At 46.0% G+C, this 18,313-nt stretch overlaps 1 protein-coding gene across 25 annotated transcripts in view; it reads right to left on the minus strand.

Annotated features, from left to right (window-relative positions):
* CAMK2D (calcium/calmodulin dependent protein kinase II delta) overlaps nucleotides 1-18,313 on the minus strand; it is a 1,139,541-nt gene that overhangs the window by 270,358 nt on the left and 850,870 nt on the right. For all 25 annotated transcript variants that reach the window (XM_069631027.1, XM_069631047.1, XM_069631025.1 and 22 more), the window contains exons 10-11: nucleotides 11,333-11,455; nucleotides 9,453-9,536 (exon numbers count right to left, since the gene is read on the minus strand). In XM_069631027.1, coding sequence (XP_069487128.1) covers nucleotides 9,453-9,536; nucleotides 11,333-11,455 — 207 coding nt within the window. The remainder of the gene's footprint in view (nucleotides 1-9,452; nucleotides 9,537-11,332; nucleotides 11,456-18,313) is intronic.

The raw sequence follows: 18,313 nt of genomic DNA on the forward strand, positions 1-18,313 counted from the left end.
GCTCCTGGGCTTACAGGGAGAGGCCTAGGGGTAGAGCCAAGCAACCATTTGTTGCTTAGGAAGGACAAAGAACACATTTTAAAAAGATTGATAACTTGTTATTTAAATTGTGAAAAATATAAAAATAACAGTTGTTAATTTAATTTCTAGTTGCACGGGTAAGGAGGCGCCAGAACTATGTGACATGTTCCAGACAGCAATGGAAAGAAATGTGATTCTACGCAAACTGTATTTCCGCTAGAATTATGAAACTTTATACACTTATTCCCATGTTAAACATGCACACTTGTAGAAAATTGCTTAAAAATTGGACATTGTGTTCCTAGTGAAAAGGGCAAAAATCTGTGAAAAGCGGAGACAAGATCCCACAGCTACAGGGTTTCGAGGAATAGCTGCTATGTAAAATATGTAATCTGTATATGTGATTTTTATAGAGGTTGCACATGTGGAAATATGTATTTTGTCAAAAGTAGATTGTGTTCCAGGGGCTAGGGGTGGATTCCCAGCCTCATAAAATTGACCATAAAGATGACACTCGTTTCTCTCCTCCTATCAAGGCAGAGAGTAGACTCTGACCCAATCACCTTTCAAATGGGCAGGCTTAGCTAAGCCAGCCCATACACCCCCGTTGTGATGTCATTGTTGGGGCATAAATAGAGACAGCAGAGAGCAGACAGACACAGATTCACTCACTATCCTGATGCTGGCGGAGCACCCTGCTGCTGAACACTACATCTTCCTTGCTCCAGACTCCAGAAACTTGGGAAAAGCAAAGGGCCTATTGCATAGCTGAACCATTCTCAGCTAGGACTCAAATTCCAGAACAAAACCCCACAAGCCTAAGGGGAAGCATCATAATACAGCCGGGCTGTGCCGTTACTGCTTGCCTGCTGAAAATAAATATCCTCAGAACCAAGAAGGCCAGATCCAGTCGAGTCCTGTGCCGTGCTGTGACCAGAGCGCCTTGCTGACCCTGTCCAGTCTTGTGCCATGCTGTGACCAGAACATCTTGCTGACCCTGCCCAGTCCGATGTGCCAAGCTGTCTTTCCTAAACCCGATCCAATTCCCTAACCAGAACTGACGGTTCCATTAAAAAACTTATCCAGTGAGTATAAATAGGAAGAATTGTGTCACTAGCATATGTACTTTGCATAGTCTTATCCCTATCTTAGACCCATCCTATCTTGTATTCAGAACCTGTATTGTTAGGAGTATCTTTGCATTGTCTGAAACCTCTCTCCAAACCATCCTATCTTTCCTCCAGAACTAGTACTGTTAAAACTTTCTTCGTGCTGATCCTTTTCTCTTCTGAACAAGGCGAGTTTCCTTAGCAAGCAGTCGCCCTGATAGAGTGACTGTGTTCCTGTGTAGTATTCATTTTGTTCATAGTCATCCTCTAGTGTAAGAAACCTATTTGTCAATTTTAAAAGCGCATTCCTGTTTTCCATTCTTGTGCCTATCTCGGAAAACAACCTCTACTAAAATGTCTATAACTCCCTCAGTTTTTGTGCCAGAAACTTCTGCTTATAGCTAACATCCATACCTACCCATTGCACCTAAAACATAACAAATCAATGCGATTCTCCCATTATCACGAATATCGCACAGTGAAAAGTTTGCCGCAAATTTTAGTTTTGGGAAATTTTACACGTGTAAAACCGCTTTTAATTGCTTTCGACTTGAATTTTAAGATTCCAAATGTTTTCTTGGGATTAAATCATTGCTTGTGTTTATGTGCAACTATCCAAAACGGCTCCCATAAGAATTTAGAACAATTTCAGCAATTTTGATAATATTTGGTATTTTTGCCCAGTCCATTCTAAAGATAACTTTAAAAGCCATTCTGACAGCTTGACAGTCCATTCCGTTTTCTCTTGTGTTTGAAAGGGGGAAGGTGTGATTGATATTCTGTTTGAATTCTGCCATTCCTGAATACCTGCTCTCTCCTCCTATCTCTTTACATTGCCTATTGGGGGTTGAGGGGTACGCAGGGGGAACCTCTAACTACAGTGCTATCTGATCTAAACCCACACAAAAGTATTTCTGTGCTGAATCGTTTTGCTCACTACTTACTCCTTGTGTATTAAAGAGATTATTCAGTGTTACCTCACCCCACTGGTGATTTTTTTGTACCTATTAAAACATATGGTGATTACATTTTAAATACATACATACATATTTACCTTTGCAAACCAGCCTGATTCATGTTTCAGTGTGACTGGGGGTGAGGAGGGTTCCAGGAGAAGGGCGTGATAGGAGTGGTATATCGTTCAGAATAATGAACTTTTAGACAAAAATAAATAAGGATTTCAGTTGTGCACTACATGCTAGGCATTGACTTGGGTGTGTGTCGGATTGAAATCACTTACATATTAAAAGAAAAGGGGTTGGATAAAGGCTTCTCTGTCCCAATCCTAAAGAAAGTTTCCATACACAGGAAACTAAAAGGAAAGATCAGTCTGTGTCTTGTCAAATTTAGGAAAACTGTCCTTGTGTCTAAAACATATCGGACCCTCACACTAGAAATGAAACAATTAGGAAGTGTAAGGAAAAGTGTCTCTGATCTAGTTTAAGACAAAACGTGTTCAACATGTAAAGCAAATAGATAAATCCCACAAAAATTGTTTCTTGCAAGGACACATCCTTGGATCCAGAGGATGGTTCACTTCCCCTGGATTATTTCAGAAAGGATGGTGAAAGTGTCATTTCAAACAATGTTCTCCAGCAAGCACTCCAAGGATGGCAAAAACTCCTCTTTTACACAATATCTTACCAAGTATGGCACAAGTTACTCTTCTATATAACAACTTCTTAAGGGTAACTTCCTGGTATACTCTCCTGCCAGAAATCCTTCAGTAGATTCTTTAGATCTCCTGGTATGCTCTGCTGGCAATGTCGGATATACTTCATTTACCAGCACTTTTTTTAACGTTCTATTAGTCCATCATCCTGCACTGTCTATACTTCAATGGCTTTAGATATTACTTGTTCCAACTTTCCCCATATTGGCTTCTCAAATACAGAAACTTCTGTCTGACAACTTCTTCATTAACGTATCTGCTTGTAATAACATCTGCTCCAACTTTCTCCACCTTGACATAAATACCTGAGGATTTGTGCAAATTCTGTCTCTACTTTACTTGGTCGGTATTTAAAATGAACTTTCAATTGTTCATCTTCCTGTCAGTATGCCCTGGGGTCACTGGGCCGACTCACCAGTGTTTCAAAGCGTTTTGAACATTTGGCACACTGCTGTGGCAAAGACCTCACTCTGGTATGGCGTTGCCTGCTTTGCAGACCCACTTTCATCTAACCGTCGGAAGGCCACTTCCCCCTCCTGAAAGAGTTCCAGTGCCTCTACCTTCTTGGCAGGAAGTCCAGAATAGGACCCAACTTGAACCATAGTTCCGGGTCATATTGGAACAAGATGGCTAGGGCGTAAACTGCCTTGATGGTACAGGCTGCAGTATTAATTATCTTCTTGCCCATTGCATCCAGGTTCTTCCCCTCCTGGTCCAGAGCTACCATGGCTGCCGATGACTGGTTTGAGAGCACTTCCTGGCTGCTGCAGATACCACAGAATTGGGCAAGGGTTGAGACCTTAAGCACCTGTGGGCTGAATTAGGAACCCTGTACTTCTCTAACCTGTCCCGCTTGGTCGAGGACATGCTTGGGTTTCTCATAAGAGCCAGGCCTTCCTCCCAGATGTCACCCAGGAAGGGAACAGACATGTTTGTCTTTCTCCTCGACTCGTACCGTTGGTATAGGAAGCCTTCTTTCTTGGCTCCTCAGGGACTAATTGAAACAGTTTCGAGGACCTTGATATGAGGGAATGAAAGGATCCAACTTCATCGGTGGGGAGGCCCTGTGGGCTCATCTGCGTGTGATGTCTCCCCGTCGGCTGCGATTAAGTCGTCATCCCTGTTGGTTCCCGTAGCCGTGGTAGCTGTGCCCGTGTCCAGGACTCTGGGTGGCCTCTTTTCAAGACTAGGTGGTGGAGGAGTCGGATGATGGTGTGGACTAGCGTTCCCATTGGCCTTTCTCTTTTGCAGGGGCATGCTGAGTCTCACAGGCCCCTGCGTGTCCTGTGAGGCAAAGGTCCCAGAGGCATCCAATGCTGGATTTTGGTGACCAATGTGTGCAGGGTCATTAGAATATCCAGCAACAGATCCCTAGGTCTATGGGTATACAGAGCCAGTGGTGTAGGGGCTTGGCTGACGCGCCTCCACTCGCGAACAGGAGACCCCTCACGATTGTCCTGCAGATCATTGTCCTCATCGGTACTCGAGTAGATCTGCTCAAGTCTATCTGCAACATCCTGCTGGTCCACACATCAGGGGAGTTGCAACTGAGGGCCCTTCTCTCTCTCTCGCTCGCCTTCTCAGGAGGTTGCTGGGTCTGATCGGTCACCAAGCCCTTGCGTGACCCCGGAATGGTTGCTGTCTTCATCGCTGCTTCGCAACCGTATCTCACCTCTGGGTTAGGGACACTGGTGGAGTAGTCCGCCACCTTCTTTCACGGACCAACTCTCATTCAGCAGCATCGCAGCGGTCATCATTGACTTTGTTAATGATGAGCTTGTTGCCGCTTTTGCTGACGGTGCCGTTATCAACTCTGTTGACCTGGCATGCTGCAAGGTCTTATTCAACTTTGACGAGTCCTCTCCTGACTTGTCCTTCATTGGCTTATCGCGGACACAGGTTTTGCTGGGTTTGGGGACTTCCTTTTTAAAGAGGACCCTTTCGTTGACAGGCTCACAGTGGTCATCGCCTTTTGCCCGACTCAGAACTCTCATCGGCGAACTCAGCAGTGCTAGCATCACGAAGGTTGGCTTTCTCTTGGAGCCTCGCGAGCAGGGCATCCTCAAAGGATCTCGACCTGGATGAGGCTTGACTATGCCCCGCAGCTGAGTCAGTGGCCTTGCTCTACTTGAGCCACACTGATAGTCTGCTGTAGCTGTCTTTTTTGGTTTTCTGTGAGAAACCACGGCACACCTTGCATGCCTCCTCATTGTGGTCTGGATGCAGGCAATGTAAGGTTTTCTGATACTGATATTCCACAAAGATGTTTCTCAATCCACACTTTGCGCAGAGTTTGAAGAGGTTTCGACTGTCCTTTTCTTCACTCCTGGTTGAAAGGCACGAAGTAAGCCCAAGGTCGGGCCTTCTCAAACTTCAATGACGATCCAAAGGTGGATGAAGATCTTCACTAGTAGCGGGTCCCCGCTGCTGGCCTCGGTCCTTCGTCGAAGGAAATTAAGCAAAAATCTGTCAAAATTAGAACTATTTTAGTTACAAATTCGAAAAAACACAAAATAAGCTTGGAGAGCAACTTGAGGACTGCCAACACTGAAGCGTGCGGTAAAAATCTGAAGATGGCCACCAGGAGTGGAGCTATGGTAGAGGACTGTCACTGGATGGGGCAGTAAGACCCAGGGGACAGTGATTGGTTTAGAGGAGAAATACAGTTTTAAAGTGAAAGTTAAACTGTTTTTTCCTTTTACCGAGAATTGCCAGCCTGACGGGGAATGTACATGAGCATGTGAATACATGCCAGACCCCCATACTGGAGAAGGGCAGTAATGAGTACAGTGAACACATTCATGTGCATATGATATGATATGGCATTTATAACGCGCCTACACACAAGTGTTTCTAGGCGCGTTCAAGCATGTTAGAGCAGAACAAGCCTACTTATACATAAGCACATATATTTGAATTGTTCATTCATTGTTCAAAATTCACTGGTTTTAATGAGTGTACCCAACATACAGGGGAACCTATATATTTCAACAACAATAAAATGATGTACAAGTTATGTAAAACGCAACCGTTTTGGATTTTACCATCCGCACTGTTAACCCATAAATCTGTCACTTTGGAAAATTACAAAGAACAGAAAATCCGACCCAGCTGTCCAGGTATTTAAAAACAAAGAAAAATCTCCAAAAGTGGGTAAAACCCAATTAGCGATTTCTTTACCCAAACAGCGTTCAGTGGGTCCGATTTCCCTATTAGGAGTCACAAAATGATTCCTGGGAGGCCAGTTCTGAAAGGTTCACTAAATGTCATTCAAATTGGGTTGCTCCCGGTGAAAAGCTTTGAAACTGCAGAAAGCACAATGAAAATCGGCAAAAAAGAATCCTTTTGCAGCCTTTTTGGGTCCGACCCATCGTTGGTAGGGTGTGGACATTGCCACAGAAACAACAATAATAATAATAATAATGGTAATTATTATTAGATGATTTATGTAGCGCATCATGCCCGAGGCCTTCAGCTTGTAGGCGGAGTAATACTAAATTACACTTATTACCCACTCATAGCACTCAGTTAATCGAACTTGGGTGAGGGGGGGGGAAGCCCATGGTGCACAGCGTAATTCTATTCACAAGAGGAGGGTACTGGCTTCAGCTATTCTCCCATCTAAACTCTTATGTGCCTAAGGCCCACAGACCAGGCCTGAACCCGCTCTACAGATCTGCTTTCCAGGCTCAAGCAGGATCTCAGGGCCCAATAGGACTCTTTGCTCCAGGTCTATGGGGTCACTGGGGGCCGTTTGAACTGGTTTGTGAATGTGTATCTGATCCGGGTCTGTGTCCCAAGGGCACGTTGCTGACTTGGCACATCTTGGACGAGCCTGTGTACAATGTGTTTCTAGGACGTCTTGACTAGGCACGGCCAGAGCCTATTTACCGAGGGCACATTGAGGGCCTCATTACGACCCAGGCGGTAAGTTACCGCCTGGGCCGTGACTTTACCACCATGGCGTAAACTACGTTTACGCCATGGTGGTTGGCGGACTTACCGCCCCATTCCGACCTTGGCGGGGCGGTAAGTCCCCAATCCCCATTTACCCTTCCCCATTCCCATTTTTGCCCCATAGGGTATAATGGGAGTGGGGAAGGCGTTAATTACGCCACCGTAAATTACGGTGGCGTAATTAACTCCATGGTCCCTTAGCGCCATGGATTTTAACACCTGCTAAAAGCAGGTGTTAAAAGCGCCATGGCGCTAAGGGACCTCGTACTCAGGCGGTAAGGGTCGGCGCTGTTAACGCTGCCGTTAACCCCTTACCGCCTGGGTCGTAATGAGGCCCTGAGTGTCTAAGATATTCCCAAGACATGGAGAAAAGCATTTACTCAAGCAAAGTACCCCCTTGGGTATATTTGAGTGTTTTACAGGTGCTTGGGACATAGCCAAAGGCCATGCCCTGGAACACTGCCACAGGCCATGCCCAGTGGGCTTTCTGGGGCTCTTGAAGGAGCTGGAGCACAGCAAGAGGCACAGTGGGTGGCTTGGAGTTGGCAGGGCAGGTGTGAATGTCATGTCTTGGGCAAAGTGGCTGCAAGTCATGCCCAGTGGTCCTGGTGGGTATGTTCGTGTACATCATTGAAAGGCCAAAGTCAGCCAAAACATGAAGTACTATTGTTGGTAAAATATGGTTATTAAAAAAAAGACAATTCACATGAGAAGGTTTCGTTGAAGGGTGAGGAATCTTTGCAGTGCAAAACAGAAACTGGACACTTATGGTTCCTAAAGCATACATGACTCCACCACTGCCATGCACTGCTCAGGTAAACATACATGACAAGGGAGATGCATGTACCCACAGTTCCTACAGGACATGAACAAAAACGAGCTAAAGAGAAATAGTAGATCCCCATGCTGGTTTGTTGAGCTTTACATTTCTATTAGGGCCAACACAAAACAGAGCCATAATATACTACAATTAACATTTTCAAACAGCTAGGTCAATAAGCACAACATCTGACGTCATGGACACTGCATGTCAGTAACACATAACACCCCTTCGAAGAATGTTTTTGTCGATTATGTAACAAATATGACACACACTATGCCACATCAGAAATGAAACCTTTGTTCACAACACCTTTACTTTAGAACACTCACTTTAATAGTATTGTTATATTGTACTTTAGTAAAGTGTTGTGAAATAGTGGCACATTGTGACTTAAGAAATGACTGCTAGTTATAGTAAAATTACACTAAAAAAAATATTGCATCAAATAATTCTGTGCGCGTGTGCAACTTTGTAAGATGGAGTCACACACGGATGTCCTTAAACATGATCCACATTCTTAGCCACATTCATATTTGTGTAGTTGTGTCCATTAGTGTACATTGGTTGGAACATCCTTTGGAATGTTTGTCCATCTGTCTGACCATCAGTATACAATTGTTCTGCATATATCAAGTGTTTTAGACAAGTGAGAAACATTTTCCCTAGTATGTCAGTATGTTACTGTAGACGACTTTTAGGGGACACATTGTCCCAGTTTGTGTGTTCTCTATTGTTTTCCAAAATTTTAAATTGCTTCAGTGTTTGAACCTTTTGTTCAAATATGTATGTGTTTTATTTAGTTTTAATTGTTTAACTGTAATTACTAATTGTGTTTTTTTCTAAGCAGCAGAGACAACCTTACAAAGCAACATGTTTGCCAAATGATAAACTTTTACTATAGAAGTAAACCCATAATGTTTGACGTTCAGTAACATAACTCTGTGTCAATGGTGCCTGCTAGTCTATAAACAAATTACACAACCCACGAATTCAAGCACTAAAATGTACAACAACAAAGAAAGACGGGGTGCATTGAAGCCCTTTTGCGACATGCCCAAGCACTCCATAGGGTCAAGCTATTCCGATTTATGGACTTGCAATATTCCCACTCCATAAATGCTTCCATCGCAGTGGTTGTCCATTTGTACTGTGGTCCTCGAGCCCAAGCTGCACATTCAGGATGTCATTGGCCAAACACATTTCCCGATTTCAATGTGTGTCCACGAACTGCCTATTTATCAAACCAATGAAATACTTTTTTAGGCCGATGTTTTTTTCTTCTTCTTTTTTTTTTTAACTCAAAATATACTGCAAAGACCTTCAGATGGATAGATTGTGATAGAGGGTGACATAGTATGGAAGTGCGCATAGATCCTTTAGACCTTTAAAGAGAAAGATCAGGACTGCACATTTTATTGTGTCAGGGGTTATTACTTCAAACATAATACTTCGAGAGAAAGGAAAACACTTCATCACAAAGTAGGTGGACAGCAAGAATGAAGGAAAGCATTTGGCTTTAAGAAGATGGAGGCACCTGAAAGTTGGATGCTGTGATATTTGAGGTCTGGCAAATCTTGTTAGGGCACTGATGGAGTATTGCTTTTGGGAACATTTCTATAAAATGTAACCATGTTACAATGAAACTATAACAAACCTGTTCATGCGATTTACAACCAAAGCCGCCCGTTGTTAAATGCTACACACAGAAATTGACAGATGATTTTCTCATGATTACAATAAACACTGAAACACAGCAAGGAAATGGAAAGTAGTTTGAGAGTTTGATTTCAAAATGCTGCTTTTCTTGGCAATGCTCATTTCCTACATACATTAGAATCTGGGCCATGTTTATTCAGGTCTCTTTCCCTACCTTTAGTTTCCTCCTTGCATTGAATTTCTTCAAGCAGTCTACTGTCTCCTGTCTGTGCATCATCGACGCCACGGTGGAACGTTGCTGAAGGAAAAAGGAAACAAAAATAAAACACATTTTAAGACAGATAAACATTATACATTTTCCTTCCCATAATCTGTTGAGGGAACCCCTTTCTAGTCTGAGCCCTGAAGAAAGACTAGCACAGATGCTTTAAAAAAAGAACATACAACCAAAACAGCAGAAACTATCCGTTTTTGTTGTAATCAATGATGCTAAGCTAGGGAGAGAAGTGATAGAAGGGTCAAAATAAAACTAAACTAGTACCCTGCATGTTGATGTAGAGCTCAGAGCCCACTGTGAATTTGTGGGGGAGCAGGTGGTGGTGGAGGGGGGAAATGCAGGTTCCATGGTCTGTCTTGTGATTAATGAGGCCACAATGAACTCCGCTTTGCGATATTCTTAGTCACACCTCTTCCTTTATTTTAATAAACTCAAGTCTCTTGATTCATGGGACGGTGCCAACCGATGTTTGGCCATAATGCACCATACTGCAGTGCCTTGATGAGAACTGTCAGTACCACGACGTTGAACACAATCAGCTGAGTGTGACGTAAACCCTCCCTCAAGGAACAGCCCGGCCTAGAAGCGGTCATGGAAGGGGGCGCCATACTTATTTGCAGACATGTTAGATACACTTCAGGTTCAATATGTTTACATTGAGGAAAAGTGGCATTTCACTTCCTTATTGACCATTTACACTGCATCAAGAAGAGCAGAACAAGCTCTGGCACTGGTGGATCTGGACTCGGTTCAAAAGACACCACAGCATAATGAAAAATAGGACAAGAGGGGACACATGGTGAGACCGCAGTACAAAAGCTCTGATCCATCTGGTTTTAGAAAGGTCTGGCCAGCAGGTAAGGGGGTGACCGAGCATTGCTTGCCCCCATAGTCAAACTCAAGCAAGGATTCAGGCCATCCACAGCAAACATATAGGAAATATGTCCATACACTGAGTTTCATTTCAGAATATGTGCACATTTGTTTGGGAATTTTAACAACCGAAATTGATTTTTACTTTACTACAGGGGGTTGGAAGAGCCCAGCCCAAGATTTAAAACCATGGTTTTCTTACTAACAATATTCAGGCTGCTCTGGAATCTACAAAACACAACATATGACATGTTTACCCTTAATGCAAGTCAGTGAATAAAACACGACAACTGTTTTCCAGATTGGTATGATTGGACGGTGGTATAATTGCTAGCGGTGGATTTGACGGTAGTCAGTTTCGCTGCGAACCCAATTTTGCCATGGGCAAAATCATACCAATCCATCCTCCCATACCGCCCCCAATACATCCCCACCTCCCTCTGCCACCACTTCCCCAGCAATACATCCCCACCTCCCCCCACTTACCTTTCACCATCCGCTTTACATCTGACCCTGCAGCGTCAGTTCCGTCGCTGCAACGCGGGTCAGTACCGACGCTGCAGAGTCCCTTACTCTTTTTTTTTTTTAAGTCCCCCGCATTCAATGTGCCGGAAGTAGGGGACACCATTGCAATCCCTGTTCCCATTATAGCGAGCAAAGGGAGCGGAGGACACACCCGCAAACCCCTTTCTCTTAGTTCGCTATAATGGAACCGTATGGCCCATTTCACCACATTTTTGTTTTTACGATCATTTCGTACAGCCTAAATTCGGTCAAATGGGCCATACGGTCAAGAAAATGTGGTCAAATTGGCCAATACATGTTTTCCTACTCCTTACGACCTCTTGTTTTGTATAATAAACCTTTAGATAGCATTCAAGATAACCATGCAGTAAGGTTCTTCATCTGAACGGAAAGCATGTATTTAATAAGCTATTACTTACACAGATCCAGGGGTGCTTGAGGGCTTCGGTCGCAGTGATTCGTTTAGCTGGATTGATTGTGAGCATTTTGTTGATTAGGTCTTTGGCTTCAGGAGTGACTGTGTCCCACTCTGGAGATGGAAACTAAAAACATGCATTACAAATTAACAAGACAGCTTGTTTTATGAGATCAATACATTTTTCATATTAATAAATTAGTAAACATAACGAATGTGCCTACACATGTGTGATTGTGTCAGTAATGAGGGAATAGCAGATCAAATGAAACATTAAAATCAATGAATCTACTAAAATGTAACATATTTTACATTGTTTTGTGTGACTAGTTACAAAAAGCATGAAGGATTGCTGGAGTATCCTACTTTAGAATACTGGCACGATATTTGTGCCATAGTTCTATTATTGTGGGAATTTCTGTTACATGGATCATCATGCTTTAATCTGGCAATCTCCTAACAAAAGTGGGGCGGGGCATTTTATAGGTTATTGACAATTCAAAGCATAGCCACATTTGTAAGGGAGAGTCACACCTGTGCAACTCCATGTCAAGTGAAGTAAGGTCCAGGCAGAGACGGGGTCACACCACCAACAGGTTTGGCTATAACCAAAGCTTCTTCATCACAGAAATACTCTTTCAGATTGCATAATCAAAGGAATCTAATTCATGGGAAAACGCATTCATGCATCAGTAGTAATGTTCTGCGTATACACATCAGCCCACCTGAGTCACATTTCATTATCGTTGTCCAATATAGACCCTTGTGGCATCCAGTAATCTTGCCCGCACTTTTTAGAGAGCTATTTAAACACCCAGGTTTTCCATCGAGATCCCATCATTACTGAGATTTGTACAACCACCGCACACAGACGTGGCAACTAATGCTGGGCTGAAAGTCCCAAAAGTATGAACAATTCTTAGACTTAACACTATATGGTGGAAAGTTTGTCTCCATTTTATCTAATTGCAGAAAGGGTATCTAGCAAAGGAGCTTTCTTGCATATGTTGTGCCCTGATCATGTACCATGACTGCCTCTATCTGACTCTAGGGGCAGGGTGCCACCACACGTTCTGTGATGCAGGACTCTGGTGGATGTACACAGAGGATATGCCCCAGTCCACCAGCCTTCAGTTGAAGAATGAGGTCTGGACCCCTACCATTCCAGTCTCTACTAGCCTAGGAACCCCAAATGACCAGTCAGAACTCTAGATCACAGTTAACAAACCCTAAGGGGATGAGTGGTGAAAGGCTCACTGTCTTGTTGGTACTCACAAAAGGAAAAAGGAAACCTATAGCCTGTCAGAATACAGGAAGATATGTGGCTTTAAGTTTACAGATGAGACATGGTTCCAAAATGGCCCACTAAACTGATAAGGAGATCACTTATCCCAAATTAAAGACCTATGGTTTTGTACACAAGATCAGCGCTCCTAATATACTGATGTAACTTCAGGGAGAAAACGGCTTTGACAAAGAAGAAAGTGCTTGTGATGATAGAGAAGACACAAACTTTCTTAACGGGTTGGACCAGGAGAAATGTATTTATGGAGAAAGAGGAGCACAACAGTTGGCACTTACACATGGTGTCAGACATTTGAATATTCAAACTTGGTTTAACGAGAGACAGTCAGCACTCCACACAGTTTCCTATGTGTCAGTCTGCAAGCCTTGTCCATGCAAACTCAACACCGGGTGCGGTTTCTTCATAGGTGACTATCGTCTAGTTAGGCCCGTAAAGTGCCTCTTAAACACCGGATTCGAGGATGAGAATACATCCTCCTGTGAGTTCTTGTAAGCTCCAATGGCCGCCAGATAAGTGCGGCATGTGTCTACTTGCACGCCTGAGTGTGCGAGGTGCGCGAAGGAGAGCACGCCATCCAACGTGCAAGTCAAAGGATCAATTTCATTTGACTCTGCCCAGTGACAGAACCTGGTCCACTTGCTTTTGTACTGGCTCCTGGTGGCGTAAATCCCAGCCCCCTTTATAATGGCCATGTTAGCCTGTGACAGGTAAAGATGCTTCAGGGAGACCTGTTCAGGAACCACACTGCGAGAGCTAAATTGTGCGAGTAGGGGTGGATGACTGTGCCCACTTGCTGAGAGAGTAGGTGTTCTGGGCCTGGAGGGAGATGTATGGGGGCCTGGTCCGACAGGCTGAGTAGCTCAGAGAACCAGGGTTGTGCTGGCCACCATGGGGCTATCAGGATGTTCCGAAGGTCCCTCAACTCCCTGATTCTCCACCAGGGGAGTGGGATCCACTGGATCTGCATTGCTCTCCCAGCGAGCCTCTGCCTGGCCCCTGCCAGGAGGCAAGCTGGGGGCACCTCCTGTTGGCACTGGTAGCGAAGAGGTCCACTTGCGGGAGACCCCACCTGTTGAGGATCCCCCTGTTGGTTCAACTGCCAATTGTAGTTGTCTGCACCCATGCGGCTCAGCTTGTCTGCCTCCAGGTTGGATTCCCCTGGGAGGTGGACTGCTGACAGGTGTATGTTGTTCACCGGAGCCCACTCCAAATTGTCAACAGCCAATCTGCAGAGGGGAGAGGACCAGGTGCCCCCCTGCTTGTTCATGTAATACATTCAGATGGAGCTGTCTGTTTGAATCACCCTGCCGGTGATAATGGGAAGAAAGGCTTTGAGAGCAAGCCAGATGGCCATCATCTCGAGTCAGTTGATGTGCGCCAGCTGCTCCAGTCGGGACCATATTCCACGGACGCTGCGACTGTCCAGGGTAGCTCCCCATCCCTCTAGGGGCGAGTCTGTGGTAATGGTGACCTGAGGTGTTGGTTGCCGGAAGGTCATGCCTATTTGAAGGTTGTTGTCCGTACCCCACCAGATCATATCCTGGTAGAACTGTTGTGGTATGCTGACCTGCTCCACCTGCGAAACCTTCTCCTGGTTCCAGGAGGCGGAGAAAAGTAGCTGCAGCCACCTAATTTTGAGCCTCGTATGTGGCACTGCAAGGAGACATGCGGCCACAACTCCCAACAGGTGTTGGTGGTACCACCACACCAAGGTCACTGTTCTGCTGAGAAAATGCCCAGTGGCCCTCTTGATGACCGTGATCTTGTCCTCAGAGGGGAAGATTATCTTGGAGCTTGTGTCCCAGATAAGTCCCATGAAAGTCAGGCTCTGTGTGGGCACGAACTGTAACTTTTTGAGATTGATAGAAAATCCCAGGTCGTATAGTGTATCCATGAGGGCAGATGCCGTATGTTGGACCGCCTCTGGAGATCTCCCTCTGACTAGCCAGTCGTCTAGATATGGGTAAATATGATGGCCTTGCGCACTGAGTAGGGCTGCCCCTGTGTTCATTAGCCTTGTAAAGACCCTGAGGGCCGAATTGAGTCCAAAGGGTAGAACCCTGTATTGAAAGTGAAAACCCATGATCCTGAACCTCAGGAAGGACCAATGGGGTTCCCAAATTGGGACGTGTAGGTAGGCATCCTTCTGATCCAGGGAGTACATCCAGTCTACCGCACACAATGTCTCTGCTATGAAAGCTGTGGTAACCATCTTGAACTTTTGGAGAGGAAAGGAAAGGTTCAAGGTGGAAAGGTCTAACAACTCTCAGGCCAGCCTGGTTCTTTTTGTGTATGGTGAAAAATCATGAATAGAATCCCATGCCCTGCTGAGAGGCTGGGACTCCCCCCCCCCTTCCCTCCCCCCATGGCCTGGCTTGCTACCAGTGAGCGTATTTCCGCAAACAGACTTGCTGTACCAGAGGGAGCGGAGGGGAGGAAGGAGGAGAAGGAGGAAAGGGGAGCCGGAAGCCCATGGATACTACTGAGAGGATCCATGGGTCTGTGTACCTTGTCTGCCAGCGGTGCGTGTGAAGGGCAAGCCTGCCCTCACCAGAGACTCATGGATCTGGATGGGCCTGTCACGTTTTCTTACCCTCTGAGGCTGGGGGACTGGAAAAACCCTTTAGCTGCCTTGTGCTGTTTGCGCCTGTGCGGCTAGGGGATCTGTCCGGTTGTCTGGACCGTCTCACTGAAAGCCCCTGAAGCATCTGAAGGACCGACCCTTGTCTGTGCGCTGGTGCATTTGGCTGTAGGTCTTAGGAGCGGACTTGGTGAGGATTGATAAAGATTTCACTGTCTGCGAGCTATTTATTTTCTTATCGAGTTCCTTGTCTGTTGTCGAATGGAACATGCCCCTCCCCCGCCCTTTGAAAGGCAGGTCTAGTATGCGTTCCTGCACATCTGGATTGAATTTTGTCACCCTTAGCCAAGCCATCCTTCTCATGTCGTGGCGATGCAAATGGCCTGACCTGAACTGTCAATGTGAGCCACTGTGGACTCAATCATGTCTTGTGCCACGATTTTAGCCTCAGCCAGCCCAGCCTTGAAGCCAGTCTGGCTGTGGGTAGGGGGCTCAGGGAGGAAATTGGTGATCTGCCTCCATAGCTTCTGGTTGACAGCCGCCAACATGGCATCTGCGTTGGCCTGCTGCAGGTGGAGAGTGGGTTGGAATACATTTTCTTGCCGAACGCCTCCAATATCTTTTCCTCCTTGCCCAGGAGAGCCGACGCCGAAGTCGCTGAAAAAGATTGTGGCTTGGAGTATAGTGATGCTGATGCTATCACCGAGAAATGGGGATGGCGGTGCACTGACAATCAGAGGGGGTTCTCTTCCGTTTTCCTGTATTTAACGTCAAAACGCCTATTGGTAGGCTGGGTAGAGTGTAGCTTAAGCCATCCTTTTTTGGCAAGTGCTATTAAGTCTTTCTGAAGTGGGATTTCTGTTCTAGCAGTAGGGCATAGTGTGAGAACTTCATCCAGTACCCCCACCTCCGGTTGTTCCACTTGTGGCTGTGGGATTCCTAGGTTCTCAGCCAGGCCCGCCAGCCATTCATGAAAAGCTTTGGCTGACGATGGAGTGTTCGAGTCCTCCTCCTCGTCTGTGGCCACTGTTGTGTCCTGCAGGTCCGGGGGAGCCGGAGGAGTGCTGGGCGCAGGCAGCTGTGGCGTGCTGATTATCAGTGCCAGAGGCTGCTGAGGTGGCAGAACCGGGGCTGTCGTGACTGGTACAGGCATGAGGGCCAGGGCTGCCAGGACTGGTATGGGCATGGGAGCCAGGGGCTGAGCTGCCCCCAGGGACGGAGTGGACATGGGTGCTTGCGGTTGACCAGGAGGGAGCATGTCCCTGATCACATCTCTGAGGATGGTACCCATCTGTGGTGATCTCATGAGTGCAAGAAACTTCTCGAACAACCTGTCTTCACAGGCCGGGCTGCATAGGGCGAAGTGTACCTGCCCAGAGAAGTGGATGGATAGGATGTGGACCAAGTGACAAGGGTTGACCAATCCCACCTGGAAGCTCTTTCCCCTGCCTGGTCTCCAAAGGGAAAAGGCATCGGGTGAGCCGCCATTTTGTTTTGCCACGTGCCAGCATCGTGGAACTTGCTGAGCTGGGACCGGCTTCCACAAGAACGCTGATCTATGGTGGTTGAGGCCTGCCCTGCACCTCAGGACGGGGCCTTGTAGGCAGAGTGCCCTCGTCAGTGGTGCCAGTTGTGCTGCATGCAGGCGCCCCCTCAGACATAGGTCCGGTGTTAGGGCGTAGCCCCTCGGGTTGGGACCCGGCAATAGAGCCTTGTGGCCCCTCAGCCTGATGCCCGGTAGCTGGATCAGCCTTGGTTTATTTGCTGGTCTACTGTGGGCATGGTCTTCGGCTTCACAAACTCTTTGAGGTCCTCTGGAGGGGATCTTCCGAAGAGCTCCCGCCACCTTGCTAGTCGGTTCTTGAGCATGCACGGAGTCAAGGCATCACATGCGGTACAGCAATCCCAATCATGGTCTGGGCCAAGGAAGCGGAGACAGAGGGTGTAGGGGTCAGACATTGGGAAGGGACCCTTGCAGGCTGGACACCTGCTGAAGCCCGCCATCGTCGACATGCGCCGGGGAGGAGCGTGGTGCCAGAGGACAAAGCCGTACCTGATAATTGAAAAGATAAAAGAAGGCAAGAATAATTCTCAGCGGAAGAGCGTGTGGAATTACTAGGCCAGAGGCCTAACCCAGGAGTGCTGGTGAAAACTGTCCGTTCCCGTGGAAAAGAAGACTGGGGAGTGGCACAGGTGGGCGGAGTCAAAGGGAGCGCATGCTCCCAAAGCCGTGCCCGCACTCATTTATATTTAAAGGGGAAGATGATTTTTTGGGTGAAAAAGGTTCTGTCTCCCGTCCCTAGCGAGGGACGCCCATACAGTATGGAGGAAAGGGGACAGGACTTTAGTACAGAAGGCACTAAATTGAATTTGAAGCCTCGTAGGGCACACAAAAACTTGGGTACTCGAGAGGCTGTAAGTGATTTCAATCTGGCACTTTACCTAAGTCAATGCCTAGCGTGTAATGCACAACTGAAATCCTTATTTATTTTGTGTCTAAAAGTTATTTTATTCTGAACGATGTACCACTCATATCACGCCCCTCTCTTGGGAACCCCCTCCCCCACCTCCCCTGCCACACTGAACCAGGAATCAGGCTGGTTTGCAAAGTTAAAATATTTATTTATGTAGCTCACAATATAATCACACTATGTTTAATGCTAATACAATAATCACCAATGGGGTGAGGTAACACTAAGCAATCTCTTTAATAACAAGGAGTAATAATGAGCAAAAACAATGCAGCAATACTTTTGTGGGTGTGTGTTCAAATCAAATAGCAATGTGGTTACTCTTTCCCCCTGCACATCCCTCAACCCCCCAATGTGCAATGTAGAGATATAGGAGGAGAGAGAACAGGTTTCAGGAATGCAGATTGGCAAACTGTCAAAATGGTTTTAAAGTTGGCTTGAACGGAATGTGTAAAACCCTAAAGATGGTTTAAATGACTGAAATTGTTTAAAGTCTAATGGGAGCCACTTTATCTGGTTGCAGACAAACACTAGCAATAATTTGATAGCAAGAAGCAATGCGAAAACTGAAAAATGACGTCAGGGACAATCAAAAGCTGTTTTACACGTGTGATATTTTGCCAAAAC

The sequence above is a fragment of the Ambystoma mexicanum genome, chromosome 6q (assembly GCF_040938575.1).
Source record: "Ambystoma mexicanum isolate Mex_15411 chromosome 6q, UKY_AmexF1_1, whole genome shotgun sequence".
Taxonomy (NCBI): Eukaryota; Metazoa; Chordata; class Amphibia; order Caudata; family Ambystomatidae; genus Ambystoma; species Ambystoma mexicanum.